At 47.4% G+C, this 23,111-nt stretch overlaps 2 protein-coding genes across 2 annotated transcripts in view; both read right to left on the bottom strand.

Annotated features, from left to right (window-relative positions):
* The window catches only part of LOC126154741 (uncharacterized), a 30,511-nt gene extending 29,958 nt beyond the window's left edge, over positions 1–553 (bottom strand). The window contains exon 1 of the mRNA XM_049916182.1: positions 295–553. Within this exon, the coding sequence (XP_049772139.1) occupies positions 295–553 (259 nt within the window). The remainder of the gene's footprint in view (positions 1–294) is intronic.
* Positions 1–23,111, bottom strand: part of LOC126154757 (forkhead box protein J1.2-like) — a 269,235-nt gene that overhangs the window by 170,146 nt on the left and 75,978 nt on the right. The window lies entirely within an intron of this gene.

Raw genomic sequence — 23,111 nt, 5'->3', positions numbered from 1 at the left:
CGGGTGGAAATTACCCCCAGATTGGGAACCACTGATCTAGAATGATTTTCGATACTGTGATGAGAGTTTTGGTTATCGAGTTGAGCGAGAGTGTCTTACGTAATCTTGGTGTGATGCAGGTGGCTCTGTGAGGTAACTAGAGACGACACGCAAAGGCGGAGTCTACACGATTTGGAAAGTGTGCCGAGAAAGCTCGGTGGTGTGGTGTGGCTCGCGGGATGGGGTCAGTGGAGAGGCGGCCTAGCGTGCGCGTGACGGGGCGAGTGCGAGTGCGTGGCAGCGGGCGGCACTTACAGTCTGCGCAGTTGAGCTCGGCGGCGACCTCCTTCCAGAGCGCGTCGACGATGCGGCGGTCCCTGTTGTGGATGCTGCCCGTGTCCCAGAGCGGCGAGCGGCGGTAGACGGCGGCGATGAGCGCCTCGGTGTTCATGGCGGCGGCTGGCGCGACTAGGGCCACGGCTACGGCTACGGCTTGCCTCCCCGAGCGTCGCGCTCGCACTGCTGCTGGCTGCTGCTGCGCCGACGCCCGCCCGGCGAGCTCGCGCCGTGGCATTGAGCTTGCGGCAGCGTTGCCGCTCGGTGCGGCCCGGCCCGGCTGTGGCTTTGGCAGCGCCCAGCCCTCCCCCCCCCCCCTGCCCCGCCCCCTCACCCCTCACTCCCGAGGCCTGGCGTGGCGTTTGTTTTATTTCTGGCCCGGTCAACGGAGCGAGCGGCAGCGGCGGCGGCCCGGGGGAAGGCAGCTGCGGCCTGGAGCAGCTAGCAGCCCGCAGCTGCACCGGCTGGCCTGGGCTGGCGCCGCCGCCCGCACTTGCTGCTCACAGCCGCGCCGGCTGCACGGCACGCTAAACAACCGACAGACACGACGCTGCGGCGGGACGCAACACATGTTTTACAACGCTCGCTAATGCGTAGGTCGAGGAACTACAAAATGCCTCGCGAAGCTTAGAAGGTCAGCTGGCAAATACTGACCAACACCGCTACTTTGGCGTTTTCGTCGAGCCATTTCCTCTTCTGGCGTTTCTGCCTCATCTCTGCCCACCTTTATTATAGGATGATTTTGTTACGGAAGGCTAACGAGTACGAGTATCACAAGGCAGACTCATCGAACGACGCGCCAGATGGTCACAGAGCGTGACAACGGCCGGGTGAGCAAGAGTCGTCTACTGGAGCGAAGAGGACTGGGTATTCACTTACCACTCTGGGCGTCAAGAAGCGAATCTTTTATTATTTATATTTACTCTTTAAAAATCAATATACAGCTCCAAACGTGCTGATGACGTTACTTGCACTGAAAACTTGTTAATAATAATTTCAATATCAACTCTATTAAGCAGGAAATACTAATTACAAATTTGAGCTACTGCCAGTGCTTATTGATCGAAAGGATGGACTAATCATAAGTGCGTCTTGAGAGGGCAGGCGCCAAATTGCACTAGTCTACTATCTTTTTCCGAGCATATAACCGGCGAATCGGTGTATAAAATCTGATCTCATGTAAAGACGAAGTAGTCACTGAAAAATTGCTTCGGATGACGTACTCGTTCGATGTTGTGTTAATCCGAGGCAACCTGCTATCGGTTTTCGACGAAGCAACACACGAACTCGTGTGGGAAATGCAACTGCGCGTAAAGACGGAATTAAAGTTACCTCGGAAAACGTATTGTGCGATCTCATGTTGAATCTAAGATAGTGTTTTTGTGACTTTTGCGGTGCTCGAGAACTAATGATTAATGACCGGACATCTTGTTACCAATATTAACGACGTACTGGCTCTACAAATCATTTTACTAATGTTGCGGTTGATGAAATAAAACTAAATTACTTGGCATCCTAACATTTTATGGTTCTTATTATGCTTAGCATTTAAACCTACCCACTTGCTGTGCACTGTTTATTGCAGAGCATTAGAGCTCGCGACCGACGGAAAAGAAACCAAATGAGGCAGTATCTACCAGACGCGAGTTAAGCAAGTTGCCTACAATTCAGTTACGAGAAGTAGGGAGCTCACGCGCTAGACTTTCAAGTGCAAATCACACGTAGCATCACTGTGCGTCCCCGAGTACATATTGTGGCAGACGATATTTCGAACATTCATTCCCCTGTCTGTTTTCATAGTGTTAACTTCTGTCTGCCTTGTTTGACTTTACACGGGCGATTTTGTTGTCAGGGTTTCCAGTCATTAGTCGCTTCCAATTAAATTGCTATTACTGTGCTGCTTTTTGTCATCCAGACAAAGAGCAAACTAAGCGAGGCGCACGTGAAGACAGATGCCCTCGTATCTCTAGACACAAAAAGATGGTTTTCAAGAGCCTACCTCACATCCTGCTCCGCTTCACGTACACACGATTCAGTTCAGTACCAGTCTGGAGAATGCCAAAAAAAAAAAAAAAAAAATAAAAGGGCTCTGAGTACTATGGGACTTAACATCTGTGGTCGTCAGTCCCCTAGAACTAACCTAAGGACATCACACACATCCATGCCCGAGGTACGATTCGAACCTGCGACCGTAGCGATCGCGCGGTTCCAGACTGAAGAGCCTAGAACCGCTCGGCCACACCGGCCGGCGGAGAATGTCAGATCATGCGGCTGACCTTCACTAACATTTAGCGCACCAAGATTCATTTGACGTGGAATTCCAGAACCACACTGCACAACAGAATTAAAGAATCACTTTTTGGAAACCACGTAATTCCTTCACGTTGCGACGCATGTGTGTTGCTGCAAAAGCGTGGTTTCAAGCCGCATGGTGTCGACAAATTCTAAAAGGGCCACAGCTCAGAAGTTCATGTGAGCTGTGCGGTGTGTAAATAATGTCACATTGGCACCAAATTTTACCAAAATTTTTCCCAGTGCCTCTGTGAACGTATGACAATATGAGAAGGTCGTCGTGGCCCCTCTTACCCACATTTCACCTCTTCTTTTGACTTCTCTGCGATGGAGGCGCGAACCGCGACACCCAGCTTTGAAATCGCGCTGATTTCTTATGGGTGGCCGATGAAAAAATTTCAAACAGGCACGAAAAGGCCTCAAGGGATAACATAAAAGGCGTCAATGAAACCACCAATTTCCCTGGGTGGTTGACTGCCACACATTACGTGATAGAAAACGACAGTTCGCAGTCCGACGAGCAACAGGAAGACGTTCTTGACCACCTTTGACACTGATGACGCACTTGGACTTTTCAGCCCTTCTTTAAGGGCTTCGTGGAGCTGCATCCCCATGGAACGCGGCCTCACCCCTTTCGAGTGCAGCGCGACCGCAATTTTTGCTCCCGTGCACAGGTTGGAACCACTAGAGACCAAATCATTCGACGAAATTTGAACGTGATTCGAAGCAGCCTGAAAGTAGGCAAACCCTACCCAAAGTCTGTTGAAGGGGCTACCTAATCCTCAGGCGCTAAAGCTAGTGCGAATTGGTGTCGAAGTTCCTGACAGGTACATTTGTAACGCGCTCAACGAAGTTGCGTGGGTGGCACAAAGAGTGTTGCCGAACGTGGGCTCTTAGAGGGACCCTTTGTCATTATATTCGCGCAATACTGTGACGACCTTTCCGTCACCTGACACGTCCACGGTGACTGACTCGTCCATGATGTCGTTGAGAAGCATTGTGATAAAATTTGGTGCCAAAGTGATACCATTAAAGCATCTTAAAGCTCACCTGAACTTCCGAGCTATTGCGATTTTTTCGAATGTGTCGACACATCTCTTGCAAACTAGACCCTCTCTTTTAAGTAAACTGAAAGTCGCAGTTGCCTACTAAAAGTGATAACTTCAGTACGTTTGGTATTTAATGATCACAGTTTTTGTGTTTTATTTTGTAAGAAATTGTACTTCGCCTTCTTAACCCCTCCTCTTACCACAAAATTAACGTCAGTAATCTACGTTCAGTTCGTTACGGATATCATGTAAATGTTGCTCAACTTTCGAAGTGATTTCATCAACTTTTCCACTGTTTTATTGAGACTACGATATTGCAGTACATGCGCGTCCGAAGGAATATTGCATCGTACTTCTGAACAACGCAGACATTCCAATGTTGTATTTATCTGCCGACGCCGGACAAGCAACTTTCAATTAAAATGGCTCGCACGCTCGGGAATTTTCATAATGAATGTACGAGTGCAGATTGTAGACACATGATTGACGTCATACACAAGTTTGGGTCTGGCACTGGAGCGTGCTCGGATGTCCTAGCAATAAGCGGGATATCTGGGTACGAATCCCGGCCCTGAACAAATTTCCGTTGTCTTCATTTCATTATACAACCGATGGTTGTACATACTCGCAACTGCGAATACATTTATGTGTTTTATTGAGAAGATTGAGGTATATCATTGACATCATAATTTCCAGTCACAAAACCGTTCAATCAGTTTTTTGCCTCATGCACTTATACCGCATCATGTTTAGAAACATTACAACGCCATTTGTCTGGGCGTGAATCGCTATTATACTTTTTCGTACCAAAAATAAATAAAAGGAAACTCACTACCTGTATGTATCGATTTCCTTCTGCATTTTCACACGTAACCTCTTCTGTGCTACATTGTGATACGGTAATGCCAATTAGGAACAATACTTCAAGAATTATGCGACCATAAAGCCATTCGCCGCAAACACGAACAAACTTCCGCTACAACTTTATGTTGCATTTTTTTTTAATGTCAGAAATACTACCACATACATGTAAATTAGCTCTTTTACGTCTACATCCATACTCTGCAAACCACCACTGTAGGATGAAGGCAGAGGGTACTTCCCATTGCACCAATTGTTAGGCTTCTTTTTGTCCATTCATAAATGGAGAGCAGGAAGAATGGCCGGCCGGGGTGGCCGAGCGGTTCTAGGCGCTACAGTCTGCAACCGCGCGACCGCTACAGTCGAAGGTTTGAATCCTGCCTCGGGCATGGATGTGTGTGATGTCCTTAGGTTAGTTAGGTTTAAATAGTTCTATGTTCTAGGGAACTGATGACCTCAGAAGTTAAGTCCCATAGAGCTCAGAGCCATTTGAATCATTTTGCAGGAAGGATGATTGTTTAAACGCCTCTGTGCGCATTATTAACAGTCCAATCTTGTTCTCGCGATGCCTACAGAATTGCAGTATTTTTCTAGGTTCAACATTTACAGTTGTATGTTAAAACTTTGTAAGTAGGCTTTCCCGGGATTATCGGCCTCTCTTTAAGCGTCTCGTCGTTGCTATAAAAGTCTATGTATCTTTTCATTTTAAAAATTAATATAAATGATCAGTTTAAGCTAATTTCTAACAGTGTTCTGACGAACCAGCAAAACTGTTTTGAAAACAAGAGTCTTGGCTGCTGAACTGATTTTATTGCTTTATTCATTCATGACGCGCTTCTTGCTTAATCAGGGCATCTTCAGATTGACTGATCAATCCGAAGATGCTTAGTACTGGGCGAAACGCTCTTCATGAGTAAATAATGCAATCAAATCAATTCTGCAACCGTCAGTCTGAAGATGCCTGATATTAGGCGAAACGAGTGTCACGAGTAAATAACGCAATAAAACCAATTCTGCGATCAAGACCGTTGTTTTCCCATAGTCTGCATACTGCTTGCTGCACCAGCACGCCGTGCAGTGGATACTATTTTAGGGTTTTACCAACAACATTGTTGAATTTCAACTTATTCTCTATTCGACACCTTAACCCTTTACTACTCGCGCGAAAATTCGTGACATCGCCACTCGCGCGGATGACTGGTGTCATCCACAAAGCAAGCGGTCTATTTGTACACTTTGAACGGTATTTATGACTGGTTTAATGATTTTTTATTAAATCTAAATACAATACATTTAATATTTGTACACAGTATAATAATTCTAACGTTTGAAACAGTTTGACCATTCGAAAAGTAATATCTTCAGCTGAATTACTGACATTACATGGTCCCTCTTGTTGCTTACCGACGTACGGTTCTAAATTCAAAGTGTAAGCTGTTTTTACATCAACCAAAGCAAACACTTTTAACCCATACTTTTCTGGTTTGCTAGGAATATATTGCCTGAACGGGCAGTTTCCTCTAAATGCCAAAAGCTGTTCGTCAACAATAAGATATTCACTAGGTGAAAAATATTTTTGGCAATTGTTCGTGAATAGTTCAAGTACCTCTCTGATAGCTATGGTAGCAGCCAACTTGTCAATCTTTCTGCGAACACCTCTATCACGGATATTATCAAACCTGCGACATCTCAACAGAAAACTGAATCGGTTTTCACTTATGCATAAATAACATGATTCAAGTCCGTTTTCCTTTGAGTTATCCCACAATTTCGATACACTCTTCCTAGAACATCTCAAAGATCTTCATAGATATAACAAAGCAATGAATGCTCTGATCTCTATCGCATTTGTTTCTTTAGCGTCCATTTCCCTAGAGAAGTTACCACGAACTTAATTGATGTTTATATTAGTGGATGTTGCGATAATGCTTATTATGTTTTCATCCAAGAACAAATTCACAATTTCTATTTCTGTCTTTTTTATACGAGCATGTTTTTTGGTCCAGGCAAATGCGTAATAAAATTACAAGATCTGCTTCTAACACTGGTAGGATATTTATTTTTTCTCCGTTTAGTTATTCCATCTTTCCCCAAAAAAATACTCCCTCTTGAGTTATTTCTTCCTGTGATTCATGTTCATCATTTTCTGACACTTCTTGTTCTGTTCCTGAATCATGACCGCTTTCATGAACAGAATCTTCAGTCTCTGAGTCAGCTCTATCACTGTGAGCATCTTCATCACTCAGCTCAATGAACCATTCCAGCCATACATTAGGATCTCTACCTAACTGTCCGAGGTTTATTGCCTTTGACATTTCTTCCACAGTTTAAAAATAAAGAGAATACTAGGCAACACGGAAGGTAGCTGTAATCAGTTTCTATATTTTCGCACATGAAAGATCGATTGAATCTAGGAAAGCAATAAAGTAATACAGACTTACTTTGTTTCAGATTGTGGCGGCAGAGCTCGCGCGGATGAGAAGTGTCCTCCAGATTATAATAATGTTTCATAAACAATGTATCTTTCGTAACTACAAGGCAACAATGATTGGAGCTAACAGCCGGAGAGTTAACAGAAGGGTACTGAAAATGGTGCGAACTCAATACAGCCCAGTCAGACAAAATTGAGCGGGAAAGTCATGTGAATGACGAGTGTCATCCGTGCGAGCAACGGAGGGTTAAAAATATTAAGTTGGAAGTACGTGCGGCCCACAAGATATTCTGCTTTTGACAATGCGACCTGCGGACACTACAAGGTTGCATTGTTGTTTCACTCGCACGGAAGGCGGTCGGCGGCGGCGTACAGGTTTCAGTGCGCTGCGTTCGGCTTATCTGCTTTGCTGGGGGCGAAAGGCTTCGCTGGGCTTTCGTGCCGGTGTCAGTCGCCGCCCATACAGGAAAACGCGGTTACAGACGATGCTTTTGTGTGGTTTTCAAACTGCACTGAAATGCACACGAAGCGAAGTGTATTGAAGGATCTTGCTCTTACAATGTCAATTTCAGTGGTAGTCAACCTGGCCTCTACCTCCCGCTTGTGGACGTTCCAACATTCTTGGTGGGCAGATGGCGGTAGAGGTTTTAAAAAAAATTACATTTGTTTTTCGTAAAATTTTGACAAAGTAGTTGGTAAGTTGTGATTCATGAGTTTGTCCCGGCGTATTTGATAATCAAAATATCCACGGGTGTGCTGCCGGTCTATAGTGTCCAACGGGCACAATATTTCGGCGATCATACTGGGTGGCCCAAAAAGGATGGTCGGATTTGAACTGCGTAGTACCATTGAAAGGTGAGGAGGGGGGACCACTGCCGGCCGTCTGCAAGTCGGCCATTACACCCAGTTTGCCACGAGATGGCGCAGTGGACGGTCGAGCATCGTGTTTTTGCTGTGGAACAGTTTTTCAGAAATGATGAATCGTTTATTACTGTGCAACGATTGTTTCGACAACGTTTTGGTGTAGCGCGTGATGGACCCATTCCAGATCGCAGATCCATATCACGTTGGGTGACTGCATTCCAGACAACAGGGTCTGTCAAAAGTGGTAAATCTACAGGGCGTACACGTACGGCAGTTACTCCACAGAACATTGATGATGTTAGAGCGTCAGTGCTGCAAAGCCCGCGTCGTTCCACTAGGCGTCGTGCTCAAACTTTAGGCCTCAGCTGTAGTTCGTTGCAGCGTATTTTAAGCCGTGAGTTACAGTTTCACCCATACAAAATTATGATCACGCAAAGCTGTATGATCGTGATTTTGAGCAGCGAAGACGATTTTGTGAATCAATGCTTGACATTTTGTACTCTAATAATGATGTTGTGCTTCTTATGTCAGATGAAGCCCATTTCCATTTAGACGGCTATGTCAATAAACAAAACTGCCGGTATTGGGCAGCAGATAATCCCAGAGAATTGCACCAAAAGCCTCTTCATAGTGCTAAGGTAACAGTCTGGTGTGGAATTTCAAGATTGGGGATTGTTGGTCCTTATTTTTTTGAGAACAACGCTACAGTCACAGTGAACTCGAAACGTTACGTTAACATGCTACGTAGCTTTTTGGTGCCGAAACTGCGAGAGTTACATGTAAATCGAGATCGAATTTGGTTTCAACAGGATGGGGCCACGGCCCACACAGCCAATGACTCCATGTGTGTTTTAAGGCGGATGTTCCCCCACCACATCATCTCGCGTTTTGGAGATGTCCACTGGCCCGCGAGATCACCTGACCTCTCAGCCTGTGATTTTTTTCTTTGGGGATACCTAAAGTCAAAAGTCTACGTACAGAAGCCCCGAAACTTAATTGATCTGAAGGAGGCAATCAGTGCGGAAATTATGGCAATTCAAGAAGAAACAGTAGTGAAAGTGATGGAAAATTTCGAGGAAAGACTTGTGGAATGCATCACCGAGGAAGGACACCATCTTCCGGAAGTCATTTTCCGTACATGATTTTTTGTGGTTAGTTCTTGTAATTGGGTGCCTGGGAGCATTTAGTTACGTAATTGAATAAAATTAATTTTTAAAACTGATGAAGTTATAGTTATTTAAAATGTGACCATCCTTTTTGGGCCACCCTGTACATGTTGCCATCATCAGGTGAACTGACGGACCGAGCTCCTGTGAACGTGCCGGCACGGAGATCCGTACGCTATGGCTGCTCAGAGGGAACTGGGTTCGGTCGCAGTTCGCAGAAATCACGGACTTCATCTGTTTGGAGATGGTGGAGGCTAAGCAGCAGTGCTGCTATTCCTCCTTTGTCAGCTCTGTTGTCGTCAGTGTGGCCTCTCGATGGAATGGGCCTCTGGCTACCTCGCTGAGTTTAGTCTAGCGAAGTAGTTTATTGCTGGTAGGTCTTCTGGAGCAGGCTGACGCCTGCCGGAGCGCCACTCTTCCTTCACCCACTTCTCTGTGACCTCATAGATGTGGTCCCAGTCCGAAGGGGTGAAGATGGGGCGGCTATTCAGCAGTATGAGCTCCTTCCTCGTCACCGCCTCGCGCAACATGCCACGCGTGTGGCGGAGGTCGCACGGTACGTGAGGGAGTGGCGGTTTCGCGTGCGCCGTCGTGAAGGGGTACGGGTTGTCCCCGTGAGGGTACGTCCCGTCCTTCAGCGACGCCGCGATCTTCTTCAGGAAGGGCTGCACATTCCGCTCGTCTGGGAGCGGGAGGGGCAGTCCTTCGTCGGTGTCCGTTTCTTCATCGTGCGAAGAGGCGGTCGGCAACTCTTCCTCGGTTGATTCTTCGTCTGCATCTGTCTCCAGGTGAGAAGACAGTGCAGGCGTCCCGACGTCAACTTCCATGCGAGACGCCGCCTGCATTGCTGCAGGAGGCGAGTCGGTGGACGTCTGGGTGGCGGCATCATCTACCCCCAATGGCCGCCTCACAGGGGCGGGGGGAGCTGGCACAGGCGGCGCCTTCTTGAGAAGCCGCAGCTCCTCCCGCAGCTGTTGAAGCTGTCGGTGGACAGCCACTAGTTCGTCCCTCGTTGCGGCCTTTTCGGCCGCAAGGGCTGCTTGTAAGTCGGCCAGCGCTTGGTCAGTGGCCGCTTCGACGCGGCACGACGCGCGCCCCTCGCCGGAGCGGGGAGGAGCTGCGACCGACTTGGCGGCAGGCACCATAGGACTTGGTGTGGTGTACTGCTGACGGTAGCTACAGCTACGCGAGTTGGCGGCGTGAGGACCGCCGCAATTCGCGCATCTGCTGGCTGCTCCACGTGGTTTGGGGCAGTTACGGGTGTCGTGTGCCGCCGCGCATTTCAAACACGCGACTGCGTTCCGGCAGACACCCGCCACATGCCCCAACTGCTGGCACTTGTAGCACTGCACCCGTTGCAGTGATCTCGGTCGCGGCGGCGGCCGATTTAAATACCCTCCGCCCGCGGCGCGCTCCCTCCGCCGTCCGCGCCCCGGTCGCGCGGTGGAACAGATTGCGACGGCGTCTGAGATGACGTCGGTGTGACGGCTCTATCCGCCGTGGTCGTCACAACTATACGTTTCCTCGATTTACTCTTGATTAACCCAATCGCTGGTTCCCAAGCCTTGCTAAGATTATAGCCACATGGTATGGATAAACTCCTTGACTTCCTTACACATCTAAACGCCATACACCCCAACATCAAATTCACTATGGAGACTGAAACGGAGGGTAAATTACCTTTCCTTGACGTCTTGGTCAAGAGAAGGGCTGACGGCACCCTAGGTCATGGGGTGCATTGGAAGACAACGCACACTGATCTATATTTGCACGCAGACAGCTGCCACCACCCTTCACAGAGGAACAGGGTACTTAAAACTCTAGTACATAGGGCGCCCACTATCTCTGACGCAGAGAGTCTACACCAGGAATTGGAACACCTGAGAACTGTATTTCGAAAAAATGGGTACTCAGAGTGGCAGATTCAACGTGCTCTCCGTCCAACCACTGCAGCACAACCTGTTGAGATGGATGAAGTCACGAGGGAGGAGGTAGGGACTGCATTTATTCCATACACAGGCGCACTCTCGGGGAAAATCGCCCGCATTCTCAAGGAACACCAGGTCGGAACTGTGTTTTGTTCTCCAAATAAAACTCGTGCACTGGTGGGGAGCGCCAAAGATGACCTCGGTTTGAGGAAGGCCGGCGTGTACCAGATTCCGTGTCAATGTGGCAAGTCGTATATTGGTCAGACGATGCGTACCGTCGAGGATCGATGCCGTGAACACCAGAGGCACACTCGACTGATGTATCCGAGCAAGTCGGCGGTCGCTGAACATTGTTTGTCGGAAAATCACGCCATGGAGTATGACCGCACGAGGATTCTGGTACAGACGTCGAGATACTGGGACAGCGTTGTTAGAGAGGCCATCGAAATTCGCACCAATGACGACCTCATAAATCGTGACTGTGGCTATAATCTTAGCAAGGCTTAGGAACCAGCGATTGGGTTAATCAAGAGTAAATCGAGGAAACGTATAGTTGTGACGACCACGGCGGACAAAGCCGTCACACCGACGTCATCTCAGACGCCGTCGCAATCTGTTCCACCACGCGACCGTGGCGTGGGGCGCGGACGGCGGAGGGAGCGCGCCGCGGGCGGAGGGTATTTATATCGGCCGCCGCCGCGACCGAACCCAGTTCCCTCTGAGCAGCCATAGCGTACGGATCTCCGTGCCGGCACGTTCACAGGAGCTCAGTCCGTCAGTTCACCTGATGATGGCGACATGTATGATCGCCGAAATGTTGTGCCCGTTGGACACTATAGACCGGCAGCACACCCGTGGATATTTTGATTAGTTGGTAAGTAATTATTATTATAGGCTTTAACTTGCAACTCTGTCTTATAAATTTTGTAAATTAAAGTTACCTCCTTAATTTATAAATCACCATTACTGTGGAACTAGTGGGCTGTTACATAATTTTACTATTTACAGAGATAGAACAGTGGGCGGTAGGTGAAAAAGATTGACTACCGCTGACCTAAATCATTGATTCTATCAGCATCAGAGTCAAAATGCGCCAAGTTCCACTGAAAGATGAAGCGAGTAGTGGGATACGGTGGATCAAACTAAGCAATTTCAGTAGTTACAAAATACGTCAGAAACAAAGCATACACACTTCATTACCGGATTCAAATTCGGAAGAAGACGTAGCTGTACATCTACATCAACCAAACTTCTGGATCTGCAACGAGATTGTCCATGCGTTAGTACTTTCGCGGGAAGAGCGATTGTCAGTAAACGTACGACCTATAATTTTTTAGATGTTCCCGTCGTGGTCATTTTGCGAGTTGTTTGTGGGAGAAAGCATCACGGTGCCTGACTTTTTGGAACGCACGTTCTCGTCATTTCAAGAGCAAAACTCTCCCTGATGCGCAACGCCTCTCTTGCAGCGTCTGATACTGCACGAGTTTGTTGAACATCGCAGTAACGCTGTCGCGATTACTGAACGAATCCGCGAGGTACCGTGCAGCTCTTCTTTGGACCTTGTCTACCTGGTAAGTGACCCGCACTGATGAGCGGTACTGAGCAATAGACGGGACGAATGTTTTGTAAGCCACTTCTTTCTTGGATGGGTTACATTTCCTTAGGATTTTTCTACAGTATCCTAGCCAGGCATCTGTTTTTCCAGCAACTATTTTTAAGTGATCGTACCGCTTAGATAGCTCCTGAATATTCTGCAGTAGTTATTGCTTCCAGTGATTTATCACCAGTAGTGCAATAGAACAGTAGTGGACCGGTCAGCCAACTTGTGTACAATACTTTATTTACATTTGAGGGTCAGCTGTCAGTTCCTGCACCAAGCGTAGATCGTATGCAGGTATGCCTGCGTTGCGCTACAGTGTTCTGACATTGCAACTACACTGTATACATCAGCAACATCTGCGATCAGCCTAATGGAGCTGCTGAAGTTATCCGCTAGATGATTTACAAATACATTGAACAATGAGGACCCTTAAACTCGCTTTTAGTACTCCTGATGTTATTTATTTTTTTTTCTATACTCCGCGAGCCACCTTACGGTGTGTGGCGGAGGGTACTTATTGTACCACTATCTGATCCCCCCTTCCCTGTTCCATTCACGAATTGTGCGTGGGAAGAACGACTGCTTGTAAGTCTCCGTATTTGCTCTAATTTCTCGGATCTTTTCGTTGTGATCATTACGCGAGATATATGTGGGCGGTAGTAATATGTTGCCCATCTCTTCCCGGAATGTGCTCTCTCGTAATTTCGATAATAAACCTCTCCGTATTGCGTAACGCCTTTCTTGTAGTGTCCGCCACTGGAGCTTGTTCAGCATCTCCGTAACGCTCTCGCGCTGACTAAATGTCCCCATGACGAATCGCGCTGCTTTTCGCTGGATCATGTCTATCTCTTCTATTAATCCAACCTGGTAAGGGTCCCATACTGATGAGCAATACTCAAGAATCGGACGAACAAGCGTTTTGTAAGCTACTTCTTTCGTCGATGAGTCACATTTTCTTAGAATTCTTCCTATGAATCTCAACCTGGCGCCTGCTTTTCCCACTATTTGTTTTATGTGATCATTCCACTTCAGATCGCTCCGGATAGTAACTCCTAAGTATTTTACGGTCGTTACCGCTTCCAATGATTTACCACCTATGGCATAATCGTACTGGAATGGATTTCTGCCCCTATGTATGCGCATTATATTACATTTATCTACGTTTAGGGAAAGCTGCCAGCTGTCGCACCATGCATTAATCCTCTGCAGGTCTTCCTGGAGTACGTACGAGTCTTCTGATGTTGCTACTTTCTTGTAGACAACCGTGTCATCTGCAAATAGCCTCATGGAGCTACCGATGTTGTCAACTAAGTCATTTATGTATATTGTAAACAATAAAGGTCCTATCACGCTTCCTTGCGGTACTCCCGAAATTACCTCTACATCTGCAGATTTTGAACCGTTAAGAATGACATGTTGTGTTCTTTCTTCTAGGAAATCCTGAATCCAATCACAAACCTGGTCCGATATTCCGTAAGCTCGTATTTTTTTCACTAAACGTAAGTGCGGAACCGTATCAAATGCCTTCCTGAAGTCCAGGAATACGGCATCAATCTGCTCGCCAGTGTCTACGGCACTGTGAATTTCTTGGGCAAATAGGGCGAGCTGAGTTTCACATGATCTCTGTTTGCGGAATCCATGTTGGTTATGATGAAGGAGATTTGTATTATCTAAGAACGTCATAATACGAGAACACAAAACATGTTCCATTATTCTACAACAGATTGACGTAAGCGAAATAGGCCTATAATTATTCGCATCTGATTTATGACCCTTCTTGAAAATGGGAACGACCTGCGCTTTCTTCCAGTCGCTAGGTACTTTACGTTCTTCCAGCGATCTACGATAAATTGCTGATAGAAAGGGGGCAAGTTCTTTAGCATAATCACTGTAGAATCTTAAGGGTATCTCGTCTGGTCCGGATGCTTTTCCGCTACTAAGTGATAGCAGTTGTTTTTCAATTCCGATATCGTTTATTTCAATATTTTCCATTTTGGCGTCCGTGCGACGGCTGAAGTCAGGGACCGTGTTACGATTTTCCGCAGTGAAACAGTTTCGGAACACTGAATTCAGTATTTCTGCCTTTCTTCGGTCGTCCTCTGTTTCGGTGCCATCGTGGTCAACGAGTGACTGAATAGGGGATTTAGATCCGCTTACCGATTTTACATATGACCAAAACTTTTTAGGGTTCTTGTTTAGATTGTTTGCCAATGTTTTATGTTCGAATTCGTTGAATGCTTCTCTCATTGCTCTCTTTACGCTCTTTTTCGCTTCGTTCAGCTTTTCCTTATCAGCTATGATTCGACTACTCTTAAACCTATGATGAATCTTTCTTTGTTTCCGTAGTACCTTTCGTACATGATTGTTATACCACGGTGGATCTTTCCCCTCGCTTTGGACCTTAGTCGGTACGAACTTATCTAAGGCGTACTGGACGATGTTTCTGAATTTTTTCCATTTTTGTTCCACATCCTCTTCCTCAGAAATGAACGTTTGATGGTGGTCACTCAGATATTCTGCGATTTGTGCCCTATCACTCTTGTTAAGCAAATATATTTTCCTTCCTTTCTTGGCATTTCTTATTACACTTGTAGTCATTGATGCAACCACTGACTTATGATCACTGATACCCTCTTCTACATTCACGGAGTCGAAAAGTTCCGGTCTATTTGTTGCTATGAGGTCTAAAACGTTAGCTTCACGAGTTGGTTCTCTAACTATCTGCTCGAAGTAATTCTCGGACAAGGCAGTCAGGATAATGTCACAAGAGTCTCTGTCCCTGGCTCCAGTTCTGATTGTGTGACTATCCCATTCTATACCTGGTAGATTGAAGTCTCCCCCTATTACAATAGTATGATCACGAAATTTCTTCACGACGTTCTGCAGGTTCTCTCTGAGGCGCTCAACTACTACGGTTGCTGATGCAGGTGGTCTATAGAAGCATCCGACTATCATATCTGACCCACCTTTGATACTTAGCTTAACCCAGATTATTTCACATTCGCATTCGCTAATAACTTCACTGGATATTATTGAATTCTTTACTGCTATAAATACTCCTCCACCATTGGCGTTTATCCTATCCTTGCGGTATATATTCCATTCTGTGTCTAGGATTTCGTTACTGTTCACTTCCGGTTTTAACCAACTTTCCGTTCCTAATACTATATGCGCACTATTTCCTTCAATAAGAGATACTAATTCAGGAACCTTGCCCTGGATACTCCTGCAGTTTACCAATATTACGTTAACTTTTCCTGTTTTTGGTCTCTGAGGACGGACGTTCTTTATCAACGATGATAATGTCCTCTCTGGTAAGCCGTCGGGTATTTTATCGTTTCGCCCAAGGGGGGGTCCCTCTAACCTAAAAAACCCCCGTGTGCACGCCACACGTACTCTGCTACCCTAGTAGCTGCTTCCGGTGTGTAGTGCACGCCTGACCTGTCTAGGGGGGCCCTACAGTTCTCCACCCAATAACGGAGGTCGATGAATTTGCAACCATTATAGTCGCAGAGTCGTCTGAGCCTCTGGTTTAGACCCTCCACACGGCTCCAAACCAGAGGACCGCGATCGACTCTGGGCACTATGCTGCAGATATTAAGCTCAGCTTGCACTCCGCGTGCGATGCTGGTTGTCTTCACCAAATCAGCCAGCCGCTGGAAGGAACCAAGGATGGCCTCAGAACCCAAGCGGCAGGCGTCATTCGTTCCGACATGTGCTACTATCTGCAGCCGGTCACACCCAGTGCGTTCAATAGCTGCCGGAAGGGCCTCCTCCACATTACGGACGAGACCCCCCGGCAAGCACACCGAGTGCACACTGGCATTCTTCCCCGACCTACCCTCTATTTTCCTGAGGGGCTCCATAACCCGCCTAACGTTGGAGCTCCCTATAACTAATAGGCCCGCCCTCTGTGACTGTCGGGACCTTGCCGGAGAATCGGCCACTGGCCCAACAGGCGAGGCATCCTGTGGTGGCTCGGAAACGATGTCATCACCACTAGGAAGCACCCCGTACCTGTTGGAAAGGGGTAAGGCAGCTGCCACGCGGCCAGATCCCACCTTCGCCTTTCGGCCAGGCACGCGCGAGCCCACCACTGTCCGCCATTCACCCTGGAGTGATGGCTGACCGGTAAGATGCTCACTGCCGGAAGACGCAGCGACATCAGGGGCTCCATGTGATTCCAAGGCCACCGAAGTAGGCATAGGTCTCACCACAGTTGCCCCAACGCCACTACGAGCCGATGCCCGCGCCTCGAGCTCGATGAGCCTAACAGACAAAGCCTCCACCTGCCCCCGAAGATTGGCCAATTCTCCTTGCGTCCGCTCACAACAACCACAGTCCCTACACATGACTATGTTTACCCTACCCTATACGGTGACAAATTCCCAAGATAATCTTCTGATGAGCTACTCTGATAATCAAGAAACACTCACTGAAATACGAGACGCGAAAACTACGCTAGGTTTTCCCAGAAAAACTATTTAAAAGCTAAGCGCAGCAAATAAGTACAAAAACGCTTTATACAAACACTACTCGCTGCTGCTGGTGCTCTCGCTCTGGCTGTCACAAGACAACTGCTGATTCAAGTGACTAGTGGCTAACGGCCGCGAAACAAACAAAGACGGTTTTAGAGCGCTTTCTGTTACTTCTATATCTGACGCTGACTCATTAAGAACAACATGTTGAGTTATGTCTGCCAGGAAATTCTCAATCCAGTGACAAAGCTGGTCTAATATTTCTTAAGCTTGTATTCAGTTCAGAGAGCAACAGTGTTTTCCATATATTTCTTTCCACGCCGATCCTGTGGAGAACTTCCTCATTGCTTACATTCTTCTGTAGTACCACATCTGAAGCGCGCCTATCCTCTTCTGTTCCGGTTTTTCCAAAGTTCATGTTCCACTACTATACAATGCAGTGCTCCAAAACTACTTTCTCAGAAATTTCTTCCTCAAATTAACCCCTACGTTGGATTCTATAGACACCCCTTGGCCACGAATGCCCTGTTTGCCAGTGCTAGGCTACTTTTTATGTCGTCCTTGCTCCGTCCATCATGAGTTATTTTGCTGCCTAGGTAGCAGAATTCCTTAATCTCGTCTACTTCGTCATCGCCAATTCTGATGTTAAGTTTCTCGGTATTGGTTCAAATGGCTCTGAGCACTATGCGACTTAACTTCCTAATTAAACCTAACTAACCTAAGGACATCACAGACATCCATGCCCGAGGCAGGATTCGAACCTGCGACCGTAGCGGTCGCTCGGTTCCAGACTGTAGCGCCTAGAACCGCACGGCCACTCCGGCCGGCGAACGTTGTTTTTTCTCATTTCTGCTACTTCTCATTACTTTCGTCTTTCTTCGATTTGCTCTTAATCCGTATTCAGCACTGTAGTACTGTCTCATGAATACGCTGACGGCTAAACAACAGTTCGTTGCATTTCCGTTAAAACATTAAATGCGGCCCAGCGAAATTTGTTGCAAGTAGAGAAACACGCATTGGTTATGATATACGGTGTCAAGAATTTTCATTTATGTATCTATGGTGTCAAGTAATACCGATTACAAATCTCTCATTTCACTATTCGGTTCCCACCCGAAACTTCCAAATAAGAAAGGCCAGCAGCAGCAGTGGTGGGCATTGACCCTCAGTAACTGCAACTACGAGATTCACTACAACCCCATCACGCAGCACTCAAACTCAGATGCACTTTCTTGTTTGTCGTGCAGCCCAGATACAGCGTTTGACAGGCACAAGGTTCTGTGTCTTGCCTTAGACGCCAATTAGCAACGTACCCTCGATTAATTCCCAGTTACGGTGCACCCTCGATTAATTCCCAGTTACGGTTCACGAAGTAGCAACAAAAACAGCGAGGTTCGACAGAACACCTGCCTAAGTGCCCAGATCTGGCATGGGATAAATATTTTTCGATAGATCATCGTCTTAACGCAACTGATTGTCTCTTATTAAATGGTTCAAATGGTTCTGAGCACTATGGGACTTAACATCTTAGGTCATCAGTCCCCTAGAACTTAGAACTACTTAAACCTAACTAACCTAAGGACATCACACACATCCATGCCCGAGGCAGGATTCGAACCTGCGACCGTAGCAGTCCCGCGGTTCCGGACTGCAGCGCCTAGAACCGCACGACCACCGCGGCGGCTGTCTCTTATTATTAGCCACGAACAAATCTGAATGTTTTGGATGGTGATTCTGCCCCCCCCCCCCCCCTCCCTCTCCACATACTGAAGCTCCTCCACAATGTACGCTGGCGAATGTGCAAATTGAAGGCACTGGATCAGCATCATGCATACCGCTCCAGTGTAGACGCCACTGCCAGGCTTTTGCCGACAATCAGTCAGGCCCAGTGCAGCGTTTAAACCTTGGTACTGCTGTGTCCACCGCTGCAAAGAGCACTCATTTATGTCGCCAGATCATTTCTAGGAGACATGTAGCTGCTAGCGGTCACCACCCGCTCTACCTTCATGTGTCGCATGAATGTCTATCGCCATCACTTCAGCTACCACCCCCTCTCCACGCCATCATATTTGCCTTACCTTCAACCCTGGTTTCCAACAACAGTCCCATATTATGGCATCTGCACTTCAGAATTTATGAAAAGTCGATAGTATTGAAAACCGGACCACTACATCATTCCATTCATTCTCCAGTTCTGCAGCTGAGCAGATAGTCACGACCTTCAAAATGCAGATGTTCAAGATAACGAGAAAGATGACTCCGAGGAAATACTCACCAAATTCCTCGCAACATAATGGTCCATCTCTGTAAATAGATGTAGTCCGGCTGAAATTTTACATAGGTGAAAGACACGGCACACACTTCGACCTTCTGTGCCTAACTCTGCGAGACCACCCCTCACGCACAAAGCCTGATTACCACGTTGGCTCCCCATATGGGCCCACACTTTCAGCTGGAACCCCAGATGGACACAAAGTATCTTCGTCAGCAATAGGGGCGACAAACGTTGCTACTGACCAGGAGCACAAAGACACTATAATCAGCTCCAGTCACAACGAATTGTAGCCCCCCTCCCCCTCAAGCACGCCCGGGACAAGCCTGCCAAATAGCCTGTCTGCAATCGCTACAAACTCGACTCGTTTTAGGCGCCAACAGGTAGTCGTCATTGACCAGCGATGGGAGCCGATGGGGACTAACTACTACCACCCCTTCAGCCTCTACCCGCTTCCACCAACGCCAGAGACCCCCTCAACAAGCAATTGGTCGAGGTTAAGCATACCTGGTCTGATGTGCCTATGAAAACTGAACTGAACTGAAACATTATCCCCATTTGCCAATTTGGACCATTGGCGTCACCACTCCCCTCCAGTAAGGACCAAGCACGCTCCAGAAATCATCGGTCGGTCAGCAATTCCACAGGATAGCGTCGATATCCGATCCACTTTATAATGCCACGGGAGCCTTTCATGGGGATTTTAGTGCTACTGTTCCTCTTTCCTTCCAAAAGTCGACAAAGGCCGGGTCATTTCTGGCCGTTGGTGCAGATTACAGGCGGACAGACGTAGTGCCCGACATTAATTCTGATTCTCCACCCGCCTTAGTGTCGAGATGTAGGAGCCTTACAGCACAGTCACATATCGTCCTTACGGAGAACTGTGGCGTTACGTGCATGTCATGTGGGTCCATACAATGACGCGAGAATGCCTATAAATACCGCAGGCCTGCACTTGTCCCTGTATTCCGCGCTGCTCCCTGGAGACTTTGGCAAGCGCCCTTGACATCAGAGTGATTGCCCTTGCCTGGGTTTACGTTTTCGGTTCTGATTAGTCCCTGGACTGTTCGCTGAACCTTACGACGACTTCCCTTACCCTTCGAAGAAGGCGACGACAGGAACTACCTGTTTCTTCCACCGGTCTTCGCAGCGCGAGTGATCATAATTTATGTTCTATTTACGTAGAGTAGGAATGAAAACACTGCTCCGTAGTCTTACTTGTAAGCATTGTCCTCTGTGAAATACCATCACATTTCATCAAATTACTTTCCATTGGGAATGTGAAATGCACTCAACGATCTGTGATATGACTTTCAAAATGATGGAGAACAGCCATCAGTCGCCCCTTTCCTTTCAGGCTTTATTAAAGCAAACGAAGATTTCGGCTAGTAACTAGCCATTATCCATGTATAGTACGTCAATACTCTGTTGTTCGAGCACCTGTCACAGGTCACTGAAGACTGGTTTCTTTTGGATCTCACACATCAGGATGTATTTTCATTTTCTAAGTAAAACATGCACTTACTGTCCACATTCCATAGGTGACTGCTGGACATCACGAGACATCCCGTCAGGTGGCTTGCGGAGTATGGATGTAGATGTAGATGTAGAAACATTAACAGAAGCTATTCAAAGAACCCTTCCTTTTCCGAGCGTTAAAGCAACCACCGCAGTACTTGTAGAAAGTGATGACTCTAGGCAACCGAGAATTGCGTTAGCAGTTAATTGACGAAGCAATCGCAGATCCACATAGCTGAATGCCATGATTAGCGGCTATAACAGAGGATGTACAATTTTAGACTGGAGACACCACGGAGAGAAGGAGCGTGCTTAAACAACTGAGATAACGTCCAGCGATTGCAAGCAGTCGAGTTCGGCGACTTGTCTCACGCAGAACTCTTCGTGAGACGTTTGCGAATCAAACTGAGCTGTCGCAGTTGAATGTTATCGGTTGACAGAGGCGGGATGTCGAAACATACTCGATGGCACCAGTTTAGCTACAATGGACACGATACAGTCTCCAACATCTATGTGAAGCAGCTACGTGAGAAACGTCTGGCCCTACCCGAAAGAACTGTTAACAGCTTCAGGCTCCAGCTTACGCCCCCCCCCCCCTCCCACACAATATAGAGCAACTAAGTTGAGTATCGCCGGCAAGAGCGGTACAAAGGCGACTACAGGGAAGGCGAGAGTACAGTTGGTTCTGTGTGAGGAGGCACACTCCCATTTTGCTCCTTGCGTTTTCATCAGAAGGATGGTAGTGACCTGTGGTTGCCGGTAGGCGCCGTGAAAGAAGATTCAGAATTAGTTGTTTAGTTCCATAAAAGTACAGGTACCGTCATGACTCGTGGTTAGGATCATCTGTCAATGCCCGCTGAGGAATCACTTCGTTAGCAGCCTTCAGCCCGCTCACGGCAGTGACACCGCACACTTCCTTCCATCCGGCTGCTGCACAGGCGGTTCACCCTTGCGATGGCCCCGGCTCCGACTGTACCGCGACGCCGCGGCAGTGCGTGACGGCGGCGCGTTTATTGAACTTACACACGCCGACATGGGAGGTGCTCTGTCCCCTCCCGCTCATAACCTTTCTTCATCGTCCGTCGCACTGCGATGACGGTTACCGTGTAGCCGTGAAGTTCGACGATATTGGCCTTCCGTCCTGGTATGTCCTATTCAGTCTGCCAAAATGTCAGGAACGCTAGTGTCCTGATCCTGGTGCGACAGAGGCAGACTGTGGTGTTGAACTCTGCGACTGATAGCGAGGTAGCCATCTCTCCCAGTAGCACCAGTTGTTGTCATAAACGAGCAGGAACTCTACAACAGACTTGTGTCAGGCGTCACTTCGCTGCAGTCTGGGAACTGGGTGTGAACGTCATATCGATCCGTCAGACTGACTGCCTTGCGAACTAAACTGCTAATGGCTAATGTTTACCCAATGTCTTTCGTCGTGACCCCGTAGGGCTTGCTATTACTAAGGTATCAGCTGTTTCCCTTTTGCTGTGCTTGCTTAACGAGTTTCATATAGCATAGAACTGGTTCGTAAGAGGTCTTGGTACCGTTTGTTGCATTCACCTTAGCCTTTCTTTCGTCACATGACGAAGGTGACGCGACCGTGTTTGGCTGCTCCGACTCACTACATTCTGCTGAAGTCTGATGCCTGGCTCGCCAAAAACGCCGGTGTATTCTGCCCTGACCCAGTCTCGGAGGCGAAATGTTTTCATTGCGACCGCCTCGTTTCGACAATGCCGTAATGTAACGAGATAGCTTCGCTCTGGGGCTTTGAAATTTTTACCATATTATTGCCCTCTACAAGGTTGGCACGCAACAACAGAACGCATGCTCGACCAGCAGCAAACCGGGAGACTCGCGGCCCGTTGTAGACAATGTCGAAAACGCAAACGAGGTTCAGTACACGGTTGGATTTCCGAAAGGTTTTTGGCGCTGTACCACACAAGCGACTTGTAGTGAAATTGCGTGCTTATGGAATATCGTTTCAGTTATGTGACTGGACTTGTGATTTCCTATCAGAGAGGTCACAGTTCGTAGTAACTGACAGAAAGTCATCGAGTAAAACAGAAGTGATTTCTGGCGTTCCCCAAGGTACTGTTATAGGCCCTTTGCTGTTCCTTATCTATATAAACGATTTGGGAGACAATCTGAGCAGCCGTCTTCGGTTGTTTGCAGATAACGCTGTCCTTTACCGACTAATAAAGTCATCAGAAGATCAAAACAAACTGCAAAACGATTTAGAAAAGATATCTGAATGGTGCGAAAAGTGGCAGTTGGCCCTAAATAACGAAAAGTGTGAGGTCATCCACATGACTGCTAAAAGAAACTCGTTAAACTTTGGTTACA

This window comes from Schistocerca cancellata, chromosome 2 (genome assembly GCF_023864275.1).
Source record: "Schistocerca cancellata isolate TAMUIC-IGC-003103 chromosome 2, iqSchCanc2.1, whole genome shotgun sequence".
Taxonomy (NCBI): Eukaryota; Metazoa; Arthropoda; class Insecta; order Orthoptera; family Acrididae; genus Schistocerca; species Schistocerca cancellata.
This window is presented reverse-complemented; position numbering and strand designations above follow the sequence as displayed.